The following is a 22370-nucleotide window of genomic DNA, read 5'->3' on the forward strand; positions in this document are numbered from 1 at the left end:
GCCATCCTACCACTGATTCCTGCCATCACACTGTTCTGCTTAGCCAGCAAGGAGCTGTGGTCACTTATGCACAGATATTTCAAGCAGGCATATGACAGTTGTTGCCATAGAAACATCAGCATTGGACAGACGAGCTGAACAACGACTGCAGCTTTTGTTATGCATATTCTGAGTGCAGCTTTTGTAATGGACCTTTTGCTTTTTTTTATCCTCTCTCTTTTTAATTGCGCCATGAGCTGTGTAATAGGTGTCTCTCAGCACACGCAGGAAATTTGAGTTACACATCACTATTACAAATGCTGCAGTTTGTGAGCACAGCATTGCAAATCAAATCCTAACAGGGGAGTTGTGTGTGATTTATTTCCACTCGACAATGAAAGTATTCCCTCCCATTAACAGAACGTAATTCCTCATGGGGTGGGACTTCAGGAGCTTTTATTTAAAACTACTCATTTGGACAACATTCAGTCCTGGCTCTTGAGTATCATTATAGGGAACCAACACAGGCATCTGTGGCACCCATTTAAAGGGAACACGAGCAGGAACAGCATCCTGGTGTCAGATGGCAGCACAGAAAAACAGTGTGCCTGGATAGAGCCTGGATCTATGTCTGTCGGCCAGTCACTGCTTCACCATGGGATAGCATGGTGATGGGCTTTGTGCTTAGGGAGCGCTCACATGTGAAGCCAAGGAGTGGGATGCGCGAGCCAAGAGAGAGGTCTGGCACCTCATGGATGACCTTGCACTGCCTGCTCTCAGACGTGGGTGGTGAAGGTGCACAAGTTTGCCAGCTAAGTCAGAGAAATCAGGCATGCAAGTCAGTTATCAGACAATTTTATTTCTCTTCTCTCCTCTCTGGGAAGCGGCTTCCACACCACCCTGTTCCATCAGATACACAATGACCCTGTTTGGTCAGGGGAGGAGCTGGTGAGGCATTGTCATTGAGTCTGATTATATGCCTTGTCCAGTATATAGAGGTGCTTGTCTATATATTGATCCACTTGGTTTGCATTGTTTTTAAAGTTTTTTTCTCTTTTTTTTACATCTTTTTTCTTCTTTGGCTTGGCTTCGCGGACGAAGATTTATGGAGGGGGTAAATGTCCACGTCAGCTGCAGGCTCGTTTCTGGCTGACAAGTCCGATGCGGGACAGGCAGACACGGTTGCAGCGGTTGCAGGGGAAAATTGGTTGGTTGGGGTTGGGTGTTGGGTTTTACCTCCTTTGCCTTTTGTCAGTGAGGTGGGCTCTGCGGTCTTCTTCAAAGGAGGTTGCTGCCCGCCAAACTGTGAGGCGCCAAGATGCACGGTTTGAGGCGATATCAGCCCACTGGCGGTGGTCAATGTGACATATATACTAGTTAAAACATGTACCTTGAGTTTACTGTATAGAAACCAGTTATGGATTGTCTTTGTAGCAATTGCAGAGTGATGTGACTTCCAAGGGTAAATGTTATATGTGGCTTGCAGGTGATTATATGTCCTCCCTGTCTGAAATGTCATATCACCTGTCAAACAAGGGTGGACTCTGGCCACCCATTAGTGCACACCTTGCCATTGGCTCATTTAAATTACCTAGGACCATTATTGGCTATGCACCCAGATCAGAACTGTATAAAACATTGATGCAGAGCACATTCATTCTCTCTGCCTCATTGACCAAACCTTGGATATCACTTCACACCAGGTCATTGCTATGGACACTGCTGGGAATGTCGCAGGTAAGGTGTGCGCTACACTTAAGCTGAGCCGTAGTACTGCGATAGATCAGTGCTTGCAGAGAGTCACACCCCCATTGATACAGGGAACCAGGAGTGTGTGTGGAAGTCCCTGCCTGTAGACTGTATGAGCATGTAGAAGATAGGCAGCCACTGCTATCGGAGTCAAACCAGAGTCCGATGTGAATGTCTATAGCTTTGTTTAGTAGTAGAGTAATTGAGTATCATTTGACGTTCTCCCTTGTTTGTCTTCTGTGTGTTTATTAAAGTAACCTGTGATTGTAACGCTTGTGTCCCAGTGAACCCACTGAACTGGTTAGTCTTCCAAACACAACAGCTGCATGCATTGCTGTTCTAAAGCCAAATGTAGACTTGTTAAGAAGAGAAATCCAGGACATACTGGAACACTGAGATAGATTTAATGCTCTCCCCAGGGTTGCTAAGAACACAAGTGTATTCTTCTCCTGTTGTATCTTAAATATCAGACAGCCTACTAACAGCTAAAGAGTGAGGGGTGTTACAGCAAATCAAGGAGTGCAGAATGTAGTCTAAAGCTCTTTTTATACTTGCAAGTAGTCCCAGGAATTAACAGCAAATTGGCCTAAAAAGGTTCTAGTGTGAAACCAAATTCTTCTCAACGCCGGTATGAGATGATGTCATCTCATGCTGGGGATCAGCTGCCTTGAACCCTAGAACAATCCCTGGTGTCTGCAGATGCTAGCGTTGAAATCAGGCAAGTGTAGAATGGGCAATTGCATTCTGGGATAGAAATTATCAGAGTTTTTGCGTGAGGGCAGGAACGTGAAGAAATAAAAGATTAAAATGAAGGTATAAACTTTGCCATGGGAAAGTCACAGCGGGAGGGAGAGGAAATAAATAGCAATAGTGGACAATTTTTAAACAGCGTGGGAAAGTTGGTAGCACTATAGCACACAGGTCCACCATCACTTTTTCCTACGGTATTTCCATATTGTGCATTATAGTACTACCAACCTTCCCGCACTGTTAAAAATTTGTCTGCTATTGCTATTTATTGCTAGCACTTTCTCACAGTCCGTTATAAAGATTTGTGTAGACTGGCTGAAGGGCTCATACCATGCTGTACATAAAGCTTAATTATCTTATAATTAGGCATGATTAATTTTGTTTGAATACAAGATGATAATATATTGATCAGGATTTAGATCAGATCCACCATCGCTCAATTCATCATGATGTCACCGGTAGAAGGTAGAACAGTCCTAACTCTGGGTCTAGCTCTTTGCAAGTGTGGACATGTACAGTGTCCCAGTTAGGAGTGCCCTAGAATGAAAAGCCAAAGAGCCATTCCTATCCCGGGACACTGAATGGCTGATTTAGTGGACCATAGTGCCTTATGGGAATTGAGCTGGGAGGTAAATTCGAGGCAAAAAGATTAGATTGAATGAGGATGATTTCATTCAGCAGATTTTGGGTCAAATCAATGATTAAAGGTCATCAGCTACCAAGGAACTCCAATAAATAATAGGGAATAATGCCCCAGATTTAATTGATTTTTAATCAGCAAACTCAACAACAAAAAGACATTATCACGGGGTTTAAAAAAAACTCTGTTCTGAAAATTTTATTTAAATAAAACAAAACAGAAATGATAAAAAGCAAACAATAGAAGAGGCTTTGGCATAAGGGTATAGATTAATGCCATTCTGCATGCAAAAATGTAGAAAATTACTCACACATCACTGTTGCATTGAAGTCAAAGAATTAATATATTCCTTCATTGAAAATTTGTTCACTTGAATATGTCTTTATAATGATTGGGCAGTAGGATTGACACCAGGCTTGGCTTTTGAGGGAACGGGTCTGTATTCACACACAGGTGCCAAATATGGGAAGCTTTTTTCCTCAGAAAACATCTTTTGAAATACCAAGGCTGATCCTGCAATCTACTCCCAGTGCTATCAAGAATTGGTGGAAAACCCATTGTCAAAACAGCTCATAGTTCACCACCTTTGAAAAGAAAATGCATAAAACAGATCCAGAAGTATGTGAAATGCATACCTTTGAATGTGACTGACTGTAATTATGAGATCACTCTCTGATGTCCAGTGACAGGAAAGTTGACAAATTAAATGATAAGAATGATTACATTTCTTCAGCAATAAATCTTTCCAGATTTGAGTATGTTTGCAAGCAAGAGGGGGAAAAAAAAAACAAACAAAGCCATTGGATTTCTCTGGCTGTTTAAGGAAGAGCAAAAACCACTGGCCTTGATAGTCTTTTGATGGCAGCAGAATATCAATGAGTTATGGTCATTGGCCTTCCCTCCAAAGCCTCACTTATGCCTGACAACCAAGCCCAGTGACCAAGCTCTGGATAGTTCCAGATACTTAACTGGATAATATGGACTCGTGTCAGAACATTAACATTCAAGCTGTAAGGCACGACTGTGGGATATTAAGTGTTATTGAGCTACTTAAATACTGGTCACACTCAAATGTATCCCCACTGCAATGTTATTGTCCTTTATACTTCTACAATTTAGATATTTGCATTTCTCTTATCAAAGTGAGAATAAAAGGTGTTTCAATGCCATCAAATATAATCCCCAGCTAAATATCACAATTTTGCTCAAGTAAATCTTCAAGCTGTAATTACTGCTGGGATGTACGTAATACAACACATTTCAATTGGTAATGACTAATACAATTATACATCTGTATTGTGTACACTTCCCCTCAGAGATCCATGATGTAACCAGTAAACACTGGTTACAAATATACATGCTCCATTAAGTGCATTTCACATCTAGTAAATAAATACTATTGGATTACAGAGTGTCCATTATTGACGTCAACATGATTATCCATCAATTTATTAATGAATGGAGCACATGTAATAATGTGGCTTGCCCCGCTTGCAGTTTTTCACCTGCCACTTTCCTCTTCTCCTCACCAGGACACAGTTCTTGCCTTTCTTCCTCAATGAAGGAGGGGAACCTCTCTTCCAATTTGTGAATGAAACTTGCTCTCCTCCAGCCCAGTCCCATTTACCTGGCCTGATCCTATCACTAAGGCCTAGGAGTTGGAAGAAAATCAAGTCAGTGAGTGGATATGTTGCACAGATGCTAATATAATGACTACTATTAAATGCATAAACAATAGCTAAAATAAAATATTTACAATTATATATGGATTTGAGGATTTTGATGCATTTGACAATGATTGTCAATCAATTAAAAAAACAAGTTCAAAAAAATTTGAAAGGAATAAATATAAAATTAAAATTCTGATTGAAATTGTTGATTCAAGGTTAGATTAACTTCAACTACTCTGGTGCTTTCATGAATGTACTGGGCATGTATCGGTTATCCAAGATCTTGTTGTATCAATTCGAGTTTGTCATTTTTAATGTGAGCTGAGTCTAGAAGCAAAAATCCTGTCAATGGGTTAAATAACCTCTTCCTGTACTATAACAATTTCCTGATTCGTTGAACTGTTAATGGAAAACCTGCAGATGCTAGCAATCTAAAACAAAAACAGAAAATGCTGGAAACACTCAGCATGACAGGCAGCAACTATGGAAAGAAAAATCAGTCAATATTTTGGGTCCTCACACTGTCCTCATCACCCAAAATGTTGGCCATGTGACTCCACGGATTCTGGCTGAACTGCAGCGTTCCTTCAGCTGCTCGATTTTATATATATATTTTTTTTTTTTTAAATATTTTTATATTTATATTTATATATATATATATATATATTTATATATATATATATATATTTATATATTTATATATATATATTTATTTATATTTATATATTTATATATATATTTATATATATATATATAAAAAAATCCAGTGTCCAGTGAATGCAGTCCCTTGTGTCATTGTTCTTCAGAATAGGGAAAGGGAGAGACTGCAGTTTGTTTTCAGTTGAAGAAAGGTGGGAGAGGGAAGTCCAGTAGAAAGGGAATCCTGTGAGCCAAATGGTTTATTAATAGAGCTTCTAGTTTTGTGCAATGAGCTGACAGTAACATGGTGGAATCTGCCTAATAAGGCTAGAATTTGAGTTGGATAAGCCAAACTGAGCTAGCATGATATCAAAGCAGAAAATAGAAAAGGCTAGAAAAGTAAATTAGGCAGTATCTGTGGAAAGAGAAACAATTAACATTTCAGACGAATATGCAGTTTGCAAACTGAATGTTCCATATCCAAAACAGAAGATGTTGGAAATACTCAGCTGGTCATCTGAAATAAAACAATTTCTTGGATTTTTTTTTTTAAGTTCACTTAAATGTTCCACATTGTCACAATTGTTACATTGCTACAGAAACAAAGATGTCCTGCTCCAATTAAAGCCCATGAGACGACTGTATCTGGATTATTGTGTTTAGGTCTGATCTCAAGTTAAATCGTCAAGTCACTTTTATTTATCGATCATATTGTGGTTGCATGGTAAAAGCGAGATAGCGTTTGTCCAGGATCACAGAGGATATTTACATAAATATAAGTTAAGGACATTGAAATGTTAAAATATTGAGACATACAGAAAAATTCCACAGTACACTATCCCTATATGTTCTGAGAATTCAGGAGCCTGATGGCTTGAGGGAAAAATAACTTGCCCAATCTGGACATAAGGGCCTGAGTGTTACGGTATCTCCTACCAGATGGCATAAGGGGTGTGTGGAGTCCTTTCTCAATATTTATCGCCTTTCACCTGCATCGAGTGTTGTAGATGTCCCTCATGGCAGGAAGAGCCCCCAATGATCTTTTCCGCTGAGTTCACTATCCTCTGCAGGGTCTTGCTGTCCAAGGAGGTATAGCTTCCAAACCAGGTAGTGATCCAGATGCACAGTTTGCTCTCAATACATCCTCTGTAGAATGTAGTGAGGATGGAGAGTGGGACATGAACTTTCCTCAGCCTTTGCAGGAAGTAGAGGCACTGCCGGGCTTTCTTGGCTATGGAGCTGGTGTTAAGGGACCAGGTGAGATTCTCTGCTAAGTGCACTCCCTACCTAAAGAAAGATATACTTGCAATAGAAGGACTGTACCAAAGATTTACCAGTTTGATTTCTGAGTGTTGGGTTTGCTTTATGATGAGAAATTAAGCAGACTGGATCTTTATTTTCAGAGTACTTTTTTCCAACCTGTGGTCCTTGGACTGCTAGTTTTTCATGAGTTAGTTATAGTTGGTCCATGGCAATGTGATGGACAAATATTACTGATATAGTAAAACAAGGACATGTAAAACAAGGTTGTAAATCAAAATTTAAAAATTCTCAAAATATTTTCCAACCAAAACAAAACAAAAATCCCCGTGGTGTGGCAGCAGTTCAAACTCTGCAGTCCCCTACTCCCACTGGTAGCTTGTCTGTTTGTGTCAGAAGGTAAATGAATACTTCAGCTGATCTGTGGGTGTGAAAAAGATTAGGACCATTGCTCTAGGGCAGCCACTTTCAATGGGACCCCTACACCATCGTCCCTCAGGGACACAGCACATTTAAGTAAAATCCTTGTTTCCTTTTCATCTCGCGTAACAAAATATATTTTTATATAGTTAGTACGGAAGAAACCAAAACTTGACTGCTTCACAGGATAGGGGGCCCATAAACTTTGGGGGAGGGGTGAATAGACAAAAAATGGTTGAGAATGGCTGCTCCAGAGTAAAGAATGAGTGGTGAAGTTACTGAAATGTACAAAATTCCCAAGGAACTTTACAGAGTTGATGTAATCCCTGGTCACAACCCCTTTTATACAGCCATTTCAAGGCGGGAATATTGCACCTTTATGGCACCATGATTTCTGTGTAAAAGGTACGGACACAAAAATGAGGGAGGGGGAGTCATTTCAGTTCCACCTTTAAGCTGACAGTGGAGGTAGTGTAATGTAAAAACATCATGAGTTGGGACCGGAGAAGGAGTCACCCAGTACTAAGGAGTAACAGGATGCAGGTGTGACCTTGTACGCTCAAGATAAGTGTGGCAATAACAAGATGATGTGCAGCAGACTAACAGAGAAGGGTAGCAACAGCTTATTCATTGGACAATGTAATGGTATGATCATTTACTAAGTGCGTGTCCTGAGGTATAGAAAAAAACACCACTTGCTGGTATCGGGAGAATGCGCCTTCTCCAACTAACACTGTTAGTTGCAAGTGTTACAATCCGGTAATAAAGAACCTTGATTTCGACTCAGTCTGGTGTCTGACTCACTCATTCTCGAACAAAGCAGACCTAACAATTTGGTGACCCCGACGTGATGGGTGAGTGGACACTAGACGACGGTTTCTGTTTTTCTTGACAATCATCTCAGCCGGCTGACAAAAAGGTCCAGAGAAGCCTGTTTTAACAAAATGCTCTCTCTCTTAAAATCTTTATGATTGTCAGTAAGAACTGGAGATCGGACAAATTAGACGATCATAATTGAAGGTCGTCACCTGCCAGGATTGTAACACGTAAGTGTTTGCAGACAAAACTATAAAAGTCCTTGAGGTGTTTTAGTGACATTTGATAAGTGCTTCGCCGACAAACTACTAGAGTTTAAAAAGTCTTTATTGTGACGTTGCAAAGTCCAATAGAGTGAGAAGGTGGTCTAAGAACAATTGGGGACCTGAGTTTTCTGCCCTAAACCGGTTATTAAGAGGAGAAATCTCCCACGTGAAGGTTGGGCTTTGAAAGAAAACAAAGGTTCAGGCTTATTGATCTCCATTGTATAAGACTCGCTTATAAATGTCCGGTAGGTATGATAATGTCTGTACACTTGAAAACTTAAGAATTTATTTCCCAAATTCGCCATGGTGGAATACCACAGCAGACATTAGAGACCTTGAGACGACAAAAAGAGTACTCAGAGATGCCTGCCTGGTGAACAAGGGCGACGACCAAAGACTGCAAAAGCTGTGTCCGGATCAGGTAGGAGATATCAATGAAAAAGTTTACAGAATCTTAAGAGACACACGGTTTATTCGAAATATTTTTGACAAGTTAAATGAAGATATTCCCAGCATCACCAAGGAGATAAAGTTACGTAAATTCATAGACAAAACTGGACAAAAATATAGCCCAAACACTTGGTTTCCTAGTTGTAACCTAACTTTCAGACCTCTTTGGGAAAACAGAGTGGAAGACGAGCAATCAGAGTATACAGGACAGTCTGAAGTCCACTGGAGGACCAGTCTTGGAGACTGTTTCACTAAAAAACTTTTGTCATCCAGCCTGTAAGGAGACATTTTTAAAGGCGATTTTTGTTAACATAGATCCTCTAAACGGACAAGAACCTAAATTAAGAGAGGCATTAGGAAGTGACCCCGCAGCAATGGCTACACAGTTGCCTGCTAAGATCTTTGACCAAGTTATTAGGGAAATTAATCAGGAATTAGAGAAGTGAAATACCAGTAAAGAGGCATTGGAGAAACAAAGAACTCTCCGAAAATGTGTAGATCGCTGGAGGAAGATGGGGTGGTTACCCGGGAGCGCTGAGATGTTCCTGACGGGTGAGGGAAACAAAATTCTAAAGCGTAGGGACTTAGATAAGCTGGAAGAAACAAAACGAGACATAGAAAGGAAAATCTTTAATCGAGAGTCTGCACAAAAAAAGATGAGAGACGAGGAGATGCGTTACCGCGATGTCCTAGCTCTATTCGAGGAATTTAGTCTCCCTGATAACCCACCTATTATGGCCCCTGTAGAAATAGCTTGTAGACCCCTGCCCTATGGATATGTTGAGTCACAAGGTACCCCTGACACCCCAGATGGGACCCAGGAGTCACATCCCTTATATCCAGATATTGAAACACTGGGTCATGACGGGAACATCGGGAATGGGGACACGTCAGTCAAGATACAGGCCCCTTTACTTAAAATAAAAGGGGGATTAATAGACATCGAGACCCCCGCAGGATCCAAGAAAATAGAAGAAGACTTAGAGACACAGAAAAGGAACATGAAAAAGGTTCAGGATAACGTTGAAAACTTAAACAAAGATGTGAATGTGCTGGGGCAGATCAGTAAGGAACAAAAAGAATTAATGGTAGATGTATTGAGAGAAATGGAAAAGATAACTCCAACACTGTCAGCAGAACTCAAAGCTGGAGGAACAGTAATAGGAATAAAGGACGAAAAGTGTAGTGCAGATGAGGAAACGAGATACGGCCCACCATGGGAGGGAAGTAGCACAAGAGAACTCGGGAAGGAGAAGAGTAGACATGCCCGCCTGGACATAGTTAGGACAAAAGAGAAAGACGTGAAACCACCAGACAATGACCGAAGAAATTATCTTAGAGACAAGCGTGAACGATATACCTCCGACTCTGAGACATCGGGACCTGACGGGGACAGTGACAGTAGTGACGAAGAAGTGTCTGAACAGGGAGGACAAAATAGATGTATTCCAAGAGTAAAGATGGAACAGAAATCCCCAAAATTGAGATATCAATGCCCATTGCTGATCACGGAGCGGGGAAATCAAAAGTATGTACCCTGGTCACGAATGGACTTAGAGAGTCTAATGAAAAGACTTCCTCCATTAAGTAATGGGGCTGGTCCATGGATTTCTTGTTTCGAGCGAGAAACCTGTCAGGAACAATTAGCACTTGCAGATGTCAGAACTATCATGATAAAAATGAAGGCAGAAGGAGCCCTGAAGCAAATAGAGAGAACACTCAAAAGTGGAAAATTGGGTGATGAAATAGAATTTGACCCACTTCGAAATAGATTTTGGGAAGCACTTAGAGAAGCATTCCCTACACCCTATAGTCTGGACACCTTGGTAACCCTCCAACTAAAAGAAGGGGAAGGTGCGCATGAGTACCTCTCTCGAGCGTGGGACTTATGGGAAACTGGGACTGGAGAAAGACCGGACCATAGCCCCCTAGGAAATGCTCATTTTCAAAATGGGACAATAAACGGACTACCTGGTCTAGTTCAAGCAAAATTAAGGGACATTGTGGGGTTAGAGACAATGCCAGAGGACTTGTGGAAAAGACACCTGACACATGCACTCAAACGACATCGTCAATTAGAACAGTCTAAGTCAGAAAGTGCATCCCAGAAGGGAGTGGACAAGACAACCGATAAATTGATGAAAGTCATAGAACAAATAGGGATAAAACTAGCGGCCCAACAGATAGTCCCACAGGCCATGGGGCCAGTGATAAATCTGGGACCCCAAGAAAGGAATGGTTGGGAAAGACCACTAAGTACCATGTATAGAGGAGAACATACCCTATGCTGGCACTGCCACAATCCTGGACACTACCAGCGGGACTGTCCAGAGGCTGGGAGAGGAAGGGGCATAGGATTACCCTCTATTAGAGGTAATGGAGAAAGAGGAGGAAATTTAAGAGGACAAGCAAGGGGTAGGGGTGGACACATTGATCGGCCCCAGAAAATTGGGGGATGGCAGAGTGATCAACAAGTACAGGCACCCCAGTATGACGACGATATTTGGGAAGGTGCTGAATTAGATTATTGACGGGGCCCTGGAGAATCAAAAATCACGCCTCCCTGGGAGCCACCGAAAATTTGGGGGATGGTGAATGGAGAAAAAATTGAATTTATGATTGACACAGGGGCAGCAGTAACGACCGTAATTAAACAACCCCCAGGGAGCACATATTCGGGCAAAACATTATCTACAATAGGATTCTCCGGGATAAGGGAAACACAGCCCTATACCGATAACATCGACATGACATTTGGACGACAAAGGGTCAGAGCACCTGTCCTAGTTGTGCCAAGCTGCCCCATTAATTTATTGGCGAGGGACGTTCTTACTAAACTGGGGATAACCATACAATGTTCTGAGAAGGGCCTTCAGTTAACATGCCCAGGGGACACAATACAGAGGGAAGGACAGTTTGTACTAATGACCCCAACCAATGCTTCAGAAGACTCTGTGGAGGTTATTATTTTCTGGAGTCGACTACTGTTTGACGAACCAGGCCCAGGTCTGATTAAACAGTTTTTTGAGTGGAGGGCCAGTATTCCCCAGTATGGGGAGTACCAATACCCACTGGATCCCATGCATGTAACATTAAACTATACCATCCACCCGGACCTGGAGTATGAGGAGAGGTGAGACTCTCTAAAAGAAGGGAAGACAGAAATAATACATTGTCCATTTATCTTTGTGGGAGAGGAGGGAATAGCTGCTTTGGTTATCTTGTCGGAAGAACAAATGAAGTGGTTCCACTTAGGAGTAGAAAGTGTACCGCATGTAACCTTGGGAATTGCCAAAGATCACCACGCCCGACAATTGGGACCGATGGTGAAGGAGACAATGGGGTGTGAATACAGGCAGACGGAAGTCCCAGGATATTCCACCTCGGAGGGAGGGAAATTTGTCAGACTGAATATTGAAGCATGGGACCGGGTAGTAAATGAGAAAGTAGAAAGAGACCGATCCATAAAAGGAGAAAATATTGATCACAGGGACTCAGACAAATATCTTTCTGATCTGAGCCCACAGATATGGACAACGGGGCCTTACGATGTGGGAGGAATAAAAGGGGAGGTATTTCTGGAATTAGCCAACCCCAGGCAGAAACCGATATGGAAAAAAACAATACCGTTTGTCGCCCAGCAGGAGAAGGGTATTAGGGGAACGATAGGAGGGTTAATGGAGACGGGGGTTTTAAGGGCAGCACCAGACAGCATGTGGAACACTCCCATCATGCCTGTCCCCAAACCAGGTAGAAAAGACTGGAGGATGGTACACGACCTCCGGGAAATTAACTCTGCTACCAAGACCATCGGGAGACCAGTCCCAGACCCATACGTTGCACTTAGGGCTCTGAGTCCAGATCACGAATACTACACTGTCATTGATCTGGCAAACGCATTCTTTTGCTTAAAATTAGCCGAGAAATGCCAAGACTGGTTCGCTTTCACTTACCAAGAGAATCGGTACACATATACTAGATTACCTCAGGGTTATAAGGACAGTCCAGGACTGTTCAATCAGGCCCTTAGTGAAATCCTAGTGAAATTGAAGCTCCCAGAAGATGTTACGATGATTAAGTATGTAGATGACCTGCTATTAGCAGGAAGAATGGCACATGGGTGCCTAATGAGGACAGCAGTTTTACTCAGGAGCCTAGGTGAGGCAGGGTTTAAAGTAAAGAGGTCGAAATGTCAGATCGGAAGGAGGGTGGTAACTTTCCTAGGAAGACTCGTCAGTAAAAATGGTACGGCCATGTCTGAGACACATCAGGAAACGATACTAGGTTATCAAAAACCGACAACAGTACTAGTTGCCATACCTGTTATCATTTTTAGGCCTCTGTGGATACAGTCGAACTTATGTCCCAGGATATGTGAGTTTGACCCAGGGTTTGAGGGAAATAGTCACGGAGATAGGTCACTGAAGGCTTAAGGAACCAGTCAGGTGGAATGTAGAACACGAGGCAGTTTTCCTGCGGGTTAAACAGGAATTGGGGAAAATGATCAGCCTGGCTAATCCGGATTATAGTAAAGAATTCCACTTGGACGTGGCTGAAACTGGGGGCATTGTTAGCTCAGTTCTGTATCAGAAGGATAGAGGACGAAGGAAGGTATTGAGTTACTATAGTTGCAGACTAGACAATGTAGAAAGAGGAAAGGCCCCATGTCTCCGATATCTCGCAGCAGTAGCTAGAACGATACAAAAAAAAACGCACATATTGTCCTCTGTCATCCCCTGGTTATTAATACAGACCACAGTGTCTAAGCCCTTTTAATGTCTAGTGCCTTCAGCTTCTCGGCCAACAGATCTATTAAGATGGAGGAGGCCCTTAAGGGTCCTCACATCACCTTCAGGTCGCCAAGGGACAACTATTCCAACATGGCTAGAGGATTGAACTCGGGATTTATGGAGATGCATGACTGTGTAGCAAGAGTCAAGATAGATTCCAAGCTGAGGGAGAAGCTATTTGAGGAACCCATGGAGGAGGAGGATTGGGAGTTATTTACAGACGGAAGTTGCCATAAAAGTTCAGAGGGTAATGTGGCGGGATATGCAGTGGTAGGATGGGTGGATGATGCACCCTATCTAGTAGAGTCCTCTATCATCCCCCAACCGGCATCAGCACAATTGGCAGAAGTGATAGGGCTCATAAGAGGATTGGAGCTGAGCGAAGGTAAATCGGTTAACATTTATACTGACTCTGCGTATGCTTGGAGTGCAGTCCATATTGAAGCACCAGGCTGGATAATAAGGGACTTTCGGACTGCAGCTGGACAAAACGTCCGACATGATCTGGTTTTACGGAGACTTGTCAGGGCAGTCATGCTTCCCCGGGCTCTAAGCCTAATTAAGGTGGCAGGCCATTCCCTACAAAATACAAAGGAAGGGAAAGGAAACACGGCGGCTGACAGAGCAGCCAAACAGGTTACTGGATATCAAGAACCTATACAGGGGATGATTCTGAGGTCCCATGACAAAAAAGAGGAATTGGAGAGAAGAGTAAATAGTAGTAAGTTGAGTGACCAAAAAGAGAAGGAGGAAGAGGAACCCCCACCAAATATTGAACACCTGATAGAAATACAGGAAAAAGCTAGCCCAAGTGAGAAAGAGGAATGGATGAAACGCGGTGCTACACGACAGGAGATCATCTATGACAATCGGACAGTACATGTCTGGCACTCCCCAATAGGTACGATAGTTTCCCCCCGCCAATTACTTCCGCTATTATTTGAAGAAGCACTTGGGCCGACTCACATTAGCGCCACCAAAACTTATAATACGCTTAAACAACATTGGTGGAATCCCCACTTACGCGAGCACATTGACAACTTTAGAGCTGAATGTACTATCTGCAATGGGCATAACCAAAGGATCACCTTACCCCACCCGCTTTTACGATTTCCAGTACCGACAGCCCCATGGAAAGAGATCTATATTGACTATACAGATATGGGTACTGACCTTAGGACAAAGGAAGGATACCAATATCTCTTAGTGGCGGTAGATAGGTTCTCACAGTGGGTGGAGGCTGTCCCAACGAAGAGGGAGGATGCGGATAGTGTAATAGGCTGGCTGACGCGAGAGTTGATACCCCGCTACGGAGTCCCCAGCAGAATATGCTCTGATAATGGGTCCCACTTTAAGAATGAGCTGATCCGACAGGTTGAAGAATACTTAGGGATCAAACACCGTTTCAGTAGTGTCTATAGGCCTGAGAGCCAGGGGCTAGTAAAAAGGGCAAACAGGACGATAAAATCCAAATTAGGAAAGGTTTTGGGTGGGACCAGGTTGAATTGGGTCAAGGCATTGCCATTGGTACTGATGTCTATGCGACAAGAGAAGGCCAAAGATACCTTCCTGTCACCACACGAGATTCTAACGGGTCGACCCATGCCCGGTCCAAAGACTGATCCAGCCTGGGTAAAGAATTGGGAAGAAAGGGAAGTGGAACTGGACCATTATATGCAGATGCTGGGTAATATGGTTGCTTTAGTTTCACAACAGGTGGCGAATGCAAATAAGGAGAACCCGGACACTGAAGGAGTTCCAGTGAAGGAGGGAGACCTGGTGTATATCCGTAAACCAGGGAAGGTACATTGGACTGAAATTAGATGGACTGGACCATACACTGTTACCGCCGTGACAGATAGGTCGGTAAGAATTGACAAACCAGGGGATAATAATTGGCATCATTTTGCCTTTTGCTCCAAAGCAAAACAACAAGTAGCGAGTATTGGAAAATATGATGAGACTCATGTGGACAATGCCGAGGGCCGTATGGGCATTCCTGCTGATGGGTTGACAAACAAGCCAACAGAGTAGTTCGGATCCATGCGGGGCAAAGTTATTCTGAAGATAAAGACAAGGATAGCACCTTCGAGTTCGATCTATGCAGTGTAATAGCGTGTGGTAGGAATGAGGCGTCCTGGAGAGGATATGATGTTTACATGTGTAACTTTCAGAGAGGATATCTGGAGTGGGGCCTACATGTATGTCCGTCCTGGGGTGAGGTTTGGTGGTGGATAGGACCCGACACTAGATGGATAAGAAAGCCCCTAAACAAAGGGTCCAGCAGACCCCTTTATCATTTTTTCACTAAGGTCTCCCTGATACGTGGTGCTGTTACCCATACTATGAAAGGCAAAAATCCCCTGATTTTGGCAGTAAAAGCGGGGCTGAACAACCCATGGAATATGAAGGGATGGAGCTCTAAGACATGCGAGGGGGGCACAGGGAGAGAACCTGGAGTCGGAGATATCCTCTACCTAATGATTGGAGTGTCTGTAAGTGGAAAAGACCCTTGGGGAGTGGTGAGGTTTGACTTACAAACCTACACAAAGGACATACCCAAACCCACTTCTACAGAGGAGGTAGTGCAAAAATTTGATAGTAAGAAGCTGTCCAGGGGAGAGAAGATAGCAATTGAGACAGGTATAGATGAGACAAACTCCTGGATAGAACAGACGGGTAAATATGCAGATCAGGCAAGGTATGGAAACTGCTGGATCTGTGCCCGGAGAAGGCCAATGTTACGGATGAGCAGATCGATTTTTGAGGAGACAGATACTATGGACTGCGCCTTGAACCTAATGTCAGAGTCTAACCCACTGAATAGGTGTCTGACATGGGAATAGGCGTTTCCCATAGCTCCGGCCAATGTGACCCCCCCTATCTTTAGATCCACGGGCATAAGTAATGTTACTTGCTTCGCCAATAACATCACAGCGGCACACGCTTTCCACATGGGTTGGCTACCCAGTGACTCGTGCAGGACTCATGTTGATCTCACGGGCAGCAGAAATGCTACCCAATTGACCCAGGATAGGGCAGATATTTGGTGGTTTTGCGGAGGTAGAGTGCTGTATAACTGGCTCCCCTCTAACTGGAATGGTTGGTGTGCTTTAGTAATACTTAATGCACCAGTCCTGATTATGGAAAGGCAGGAGGGGGATGAGGATGCCCTAGATCTACACCACACAGGGGGTTGGATGAGGAGAAGAAGAAGGAGTGTTGGACTCCTGGGGCCAGAAGGAAGGAACCCTGACGGGGTGTGGATTGATGCAATTGGCCAAGCCCGGAATATACCGGACGAATTTAAACTAGCTGATGAGATTGCAGCTGGGTTTGAAAACTTTCCTATATCTAGTGCAATCTTTCCCATCACAGCAAATAAAAACGTAAATAGGATCAACCTAATTCACTATAATGTCCAGCGCCTTACAAATTTGACCAGGGACGTTGTTGAGGCAGTACACCAACAACTGTCAGAAACTTCCCTTATGACGCTTCAGAATAGGATAGCGATTGATATGGTCCTGGCGGAAAAAGGCGGAGTGTGTGCCATGTTTGGAGATCTATGCTGCACTTCTATCTCTAATAACACAGGGCCAGATGGGTCACTCACTAAGGGGCTGACAAAACTTAAGGCATTGGCGAAGGAATTAAAAGCCCAATCTGGAGTCTCTAACCCTGTTTTGTCCTGGTTACATGGAGTGTTTGGGAAATGGGGCACAATGTTGGGATAACTTTTCCTAGGATTGTTCATTTCTGTATCCATTTTTATCACTTGTGGCTGTTGTTGTATTCCATGCATTCGAACCCTGGTCACGAGGACCATTGAGAGAGCCTTTGCCAACCGCGATGAGCTGCCTCCAAAATATCAAGCTCTACAAGCTATGGAACGGGACTATCTCACATCACAGGAGGCGTCAAAAAATGCTGAGATCGATCCGGAGTCTGATGGAGAATGCGACAGGGAGGAGGGATTATAAAATAGATTGTAGAACAGATATAAAATAGATTGTAGCACAAATGTTAACTTTTATCTTGACTAATTACAAATGCTTAGAAGGGATAGCCAGTTATTTGCTTGGGGGCAAACGGGGAGGAAACTTGTAAACGGGCAATGGGATCGGAGAAACGGATGGGGGGTATACGCTAAAGAGGGTTTGGGGGAGCCCTCGCCCACCAGCCAAAAAACCCCGTGAACAGAACCCGTATAGAGCTTAGCAATAATAGGCGAACTAATGTAACGCGGTGGTAGCATAGTCAGGGCAAGATTGTCCTCTAAAGAGGACAAAGGAGGGATTGTAAGGTAAAAACATCATGAGTTAGGACCGGAGAAGGAGTCACCCAGTACTAAGGAGTAACAGGATGCAGGTGTGACCTTGTACGCTCAAGATAAGTGTGGCAATAACAAGATGATGTGCAGCAGACTAACAGAGAAGGGTAGCAACAGCTTATTCATTGGACAATGTAATGGTATGATAATTTACTAAGTGCGTGTCCTGAGGTATAAAAAAAACACCACTTGCTGATATCGGGAGAATGCGCCTTCTCCAACTAACACTGTTAGTTGCAAGTGTTACAATCCGGTAATAAAGAACCTTGATTTCGACTCAGTCTGGTGTCTGACTCACTCATTCTCGAACAAAGCAGACCTAACAGTAGTCACAGCACCAAACTGGCGTCTGTGTAAAAAGGGCGCGAGCCAGCATGAGGACGGGAAAGGATATCCATATTATACGTCACATGATGCAACAAGTCCTGCCTCTTTTGCTCCTGGAATGCTGTGTAAAATGACACCTTGGTCCAGCATTATGCCAGCTTGGTTTGGTTTAGTGTAAACAAGCAAAGCCGATTTAATGACGAGTCTTCTTTATGGCAGTATTGTGGTATCTCTGGTTTTAAAAAAAAGGCTAAATTCTCAAAGTAAGGGGTGGAGCATTCAGAAGAGAGATGAGGAAAATCTTCACACAGCGAAGAACAAATCTTTACACATGCATGTTTTGGGTAATTCAATCATTTTTCATGAAAACTACCCTGCACATTTTGCACAACACAAGGAAGTAAGCCTAATGAAAATAATGGAATCTGAACTTGTTGTTAAAGTGTTACTGAAGTAACATGATACACAGCTGAACCAGATTGGGGAATATTAGCACTGCTGCAGAGAGGCCATTACCAAACATTTGACAGAATGCTCAAAATCATTTAAGTCTGCACCCACGCTCTTACCTAAGCTTGGGCAGATCTCTCCTTTGAGTTTCTAATGTTTGAAGGTAAATTATTATTGTTTAATTGATCCTTACTTACTGCCTATTGGAGTATCCGAGAGTGGGCATAAAGTAGGCTATTAGTGTCAATTAAAGATATAGCTTTAAATTGCTTGAATACATTTACCATGCAATTATTCTCACAAAAGGTAGTTAATTGTCTTTTGCTGAGTAACTCATAATGACATATAGGACCCCCCCCACCCCGGACCACCATTTTTAGTGTGAGGTTTCAGGAAAAAAATGTTTTAGTGTATTTACCTTCACTCACCTCAATGGAATCTCTCTAGCCTTGCATGGCTGAGATGCTGAAGCCTCCTCACACATGAGCAACAACAGCAACATCTCTTCCTGTTGAGGCTCAGGCTGACTCCCCCACCATACAAAGGCTGACTGATTGATAGATGCATCAGTACCAGCGGGCACATGAGTGTGGAGGAGAGAGAGAAGCCAGGGCAACAGGCAGGGCCCAGGCCCACCATTGCTGGGAGCAGATGATAGATCGCTTGCTCTGAGGGGAGTGCTGGGCCTTGCTGATCAGGGTCCATAATGAGCCTTTGTTCAACGAGTACACATCCCCTGAATAGATTGAATGAAGCACGGGGGCAGATGGCAGTGTTCAAACGGACAGCCACACACCCCCGCACCTCATTGAATTTGCTCGGGGGCCGTGCTCATTGAACAAAGCCTGATCGTCAAGGCCCGGCTCTCCCCTCAAATACTCTGGGAGTGAGTGGAAGGGAGGGAGAGAGCGAGCGGGCAGGATTGAGTCCTTTCACCGGGGGAAGTGAGTGGCGCTGGCAATTCCAGAAAGCTCAGGATACCTGAGGGAAGATGGTCTGCGAAGCTGCGGGCCCACTTCCTGGACAGCCGCAGCACCTTCCTGGGCTTTGTTACTTAAAATATTGACTAAAGGGGATCAATTCAGGTCGAGCTGGAAAGTGGAGTGTAATGTATAGTTAACCAAAATCCCTTTGACATAAACTATTATGTTGGTATCATAGAACATGGAAATCTACAGCACAGTATAGGCCCTTCGGCCCACTACTTAGAATTTTGCTGCAGCATAACTCTCCATTTTTCTCAGTTCCATTAATCTATCTGATAATCTCTTAAAATATGCTTTATAATGATACCATCTTCCAGAGGAAAGTTTCCACTACATTTGTATTTCGGTGCCCAAAATGGCGACACCAAAATGTCACCTTCCCATATAGGACCAGGGGTGGTTTTTGAAGTGATTTTTTTTGGGGGGAAAAAAATAGGGGTCCTATATGCCATCAAATACTGTCAAACAGCAACCTTGTATGATGTAAAGCAACACCCAGATTGCTTGCCGCAGATCCCATCATGGAGCCTAATGACATTTCACAGCAGTGGTTAGATTTGTTGTTGAAAATGAACTTTCCTAAAGCACTGGCATATGGATTAAACACTAGAAAGTGCTGATTCTTTCCCTACCTAATGCACAGCATTAAAGATTTGGGATATACATTTAAAAAATATTTAATTTAATCAAATTGTTCAGCCTCAGCTAAGTTTAACTGAGGCACATGGTTTCCTAAGCTTTAGGCAATCCAGCAGGAAATTATTCCTTGAGGACCAGGCACTGCAGTTGCATTGTCATCCAGTAAAATCTGTGATTTGCCTTCTGCCTGTCTATTCCACATAAGCACTTTACCCCTGACCTCGCCCTGCCCCCCAATCCATTGTTTTCCTCCAATGATTTTAGCCAATCAATCTCCCCATCTATCTCCCAAGATCCAATCCATGGCCAGCTTTGCTATTCTTTAAAGATGATGCTTCCTTAATTTTCATCTGAATCCAGCTGGCTTCTCCTGATAAGTGGTCACTCCCTGCATGTTCCAAGGCCCCATCTGGAGTACATTCTCAGGTCAGCATACCATCTGTATTGGCATTGATCGACGGTCTGCTTCCTTATTGATTGCTGAGTTCCATCCCCACCAGTCTCTGACTGACACTGGTTTTCCTGGCTAACTTGGATTTGTCCGCCTGATGCAGGGTGCGGTGGAATTGCAAAAGAGAACCCAGTAACTATGATGAGATCCTGCTGCTAAATTATCAGGACATTTGTTTTGTGCCTCCAACCACCCCTTCCCCTCCACCCTCTGCTTTCGATTCCTCTTCCACTTTCCTTCTCTTCATAAATACCACTGCTATAATGAGCACCATTATTCAGTATGTACTACATTACAGGAAGGAAATCCGGTGAAATCAGTCCACACACACAGACAACAGCAGCACTAGATCACCTGCTTTAACTTTAGAATGAGTGGAATTTTCTGGTTCATTATTATAATAATACAAAACTTCAAATGAATTAGCATCAAGAAACATGACCATGTTGTCTCATAACCTTCACTTCACCTCTCTCCCACCTCACTGATTTTTAACTTCATTGTCTAGTAACTGGAGGTGTGACGTTAGCTGAAAATATAGGTTACCACTGAACCATCACAGTTGCTTCAAGATAGCAGTGGACAGTAATATGCCCCTGGAGCCGGTTTCAGATTAAACCAACCAGTTCCTTATTCCAGCAGCTGAAGAGGATGATGAAATCAGGAATGCAGCAAATTAGTGCACAATAACAAATATTGCCAATTTAACAGTTGTCATACATTTACATACCAATCCAAAAGGGTTGCCTTCCACTAAAGTCCCACAGCCACTCCATGTCCTGCTTGGAGATGATGCTCACAAGGTTGCCATGGTGACTGTTGAATGACATTAAGAATCAGATTCAAGGTTGAAATTAACCTTGCGATAACTATAACATTTTAATGAGATAAACTTTTTTAGATCGACATTTTTGCTGCAGTGTTAATTTATGAGGCCTTCTATTACCATGGCAGAGAGAATACCTAGTGATTAAAAAGATTTGCAGACATAAATATATTGTTGCTTCTCAAAGTCAAGGTGATCCTGATTTGCAGTGGCCCACACTTCCCAGAAAATTGTTCAGATGAATTGCAAGCAGAGGGGAGATGATCCATTGTTGAGATACTGGCACACACCATTCTAACTGGTCCCAATATCTCCTGAATATTGTTATGAATACGCTACAATCAAATAAAAATATCAACACATAAGTCTCACATCTCCTTGCAGGCTCGAGCTGCTCCGGTCCAGGTCGCTTTGTGTTCAGTATTCAGATAGTAGCAGTGGTTGTTGTGGAAGGTCCAGCCAAATGGACATCTTTTGACATGTTCCATCTAAAATAAAATATTGTTATTAACTACTTACTATTATATCCTGCATTCCGATATCTCTTTCTCAAATATGTTCCATAAATGTTAAATCAATTGCAAGGTCATAATATAATTTTTACTTAAAATATTGATTGAAGAAGGGGATCAATTCGGGTCGAGCTGGAAAGTGGAGTGTAATGTATAGTTAACCAAAGTCCCTTTGACATAAACTATTATGTTGGTATCATAGAACATGGAAATCTACAGCACAGTATAGGCCCTTCGGCCCACTACTTAGAATTTTGCTGCAGCATAACTCTCCATTTTTCTCAGCTCCATTAATCTATCTGATAATCTCTTAAAATATGTTTTATAATGATACCACTATTGACAACATCACATCACATGTACCCACCACTCAGTGTGGAAAAACTTACTTCTTGCGTCCACTTTGTACTTACTCCC

General features: G+C 42.9%; 1 protein-coding gene across 1 annotated transcript in view; it reads right to left on the reverse strand.

Annotated features, from left to right (window-relative positions):
* Positions 1-3356: 3356 nt before the first annotated feature.
* frem1a (Fras1 related extracellular matrix 1a) overlaps positions 3357-22370 on the reverse strand; it is a 156513-nt gene continuing 137499 nt past the window's right edge. The window contains exons 32-34 of the mRNA XM_069921496.1: positions 21814-21929; positions 21346-21431; positions 3357-4769 (exon numbers count right to left, since the gene is read on the reverse strand). Coding sequence (XP_069777597.1) covers positions 4570-4769; positions 21346-21431; positions 21814-21929 — 402 coding nt within the window. The 3' untranslated portion in view covers positions 3357-4569. The remainder of the gene's footprint in view (positions 4770-21345; positions 21432-21813; positions 21930-22370) is intronic.

Source organism: Narcine bancroftii, chromosome 1, assembly GCF_036971445.1.
Source record: "Narcine bancroftii isolate sNarBan1 chromosome 1, sNarBan1.hap1, whole genome shotgun sequence".
Taxonomy (NCBI): Eukaryota; Metazoa; Chordata; class Chondrichthyes; order Torpediniformes; family Narcinidae; genus Narcine; species Narcine bancroftii.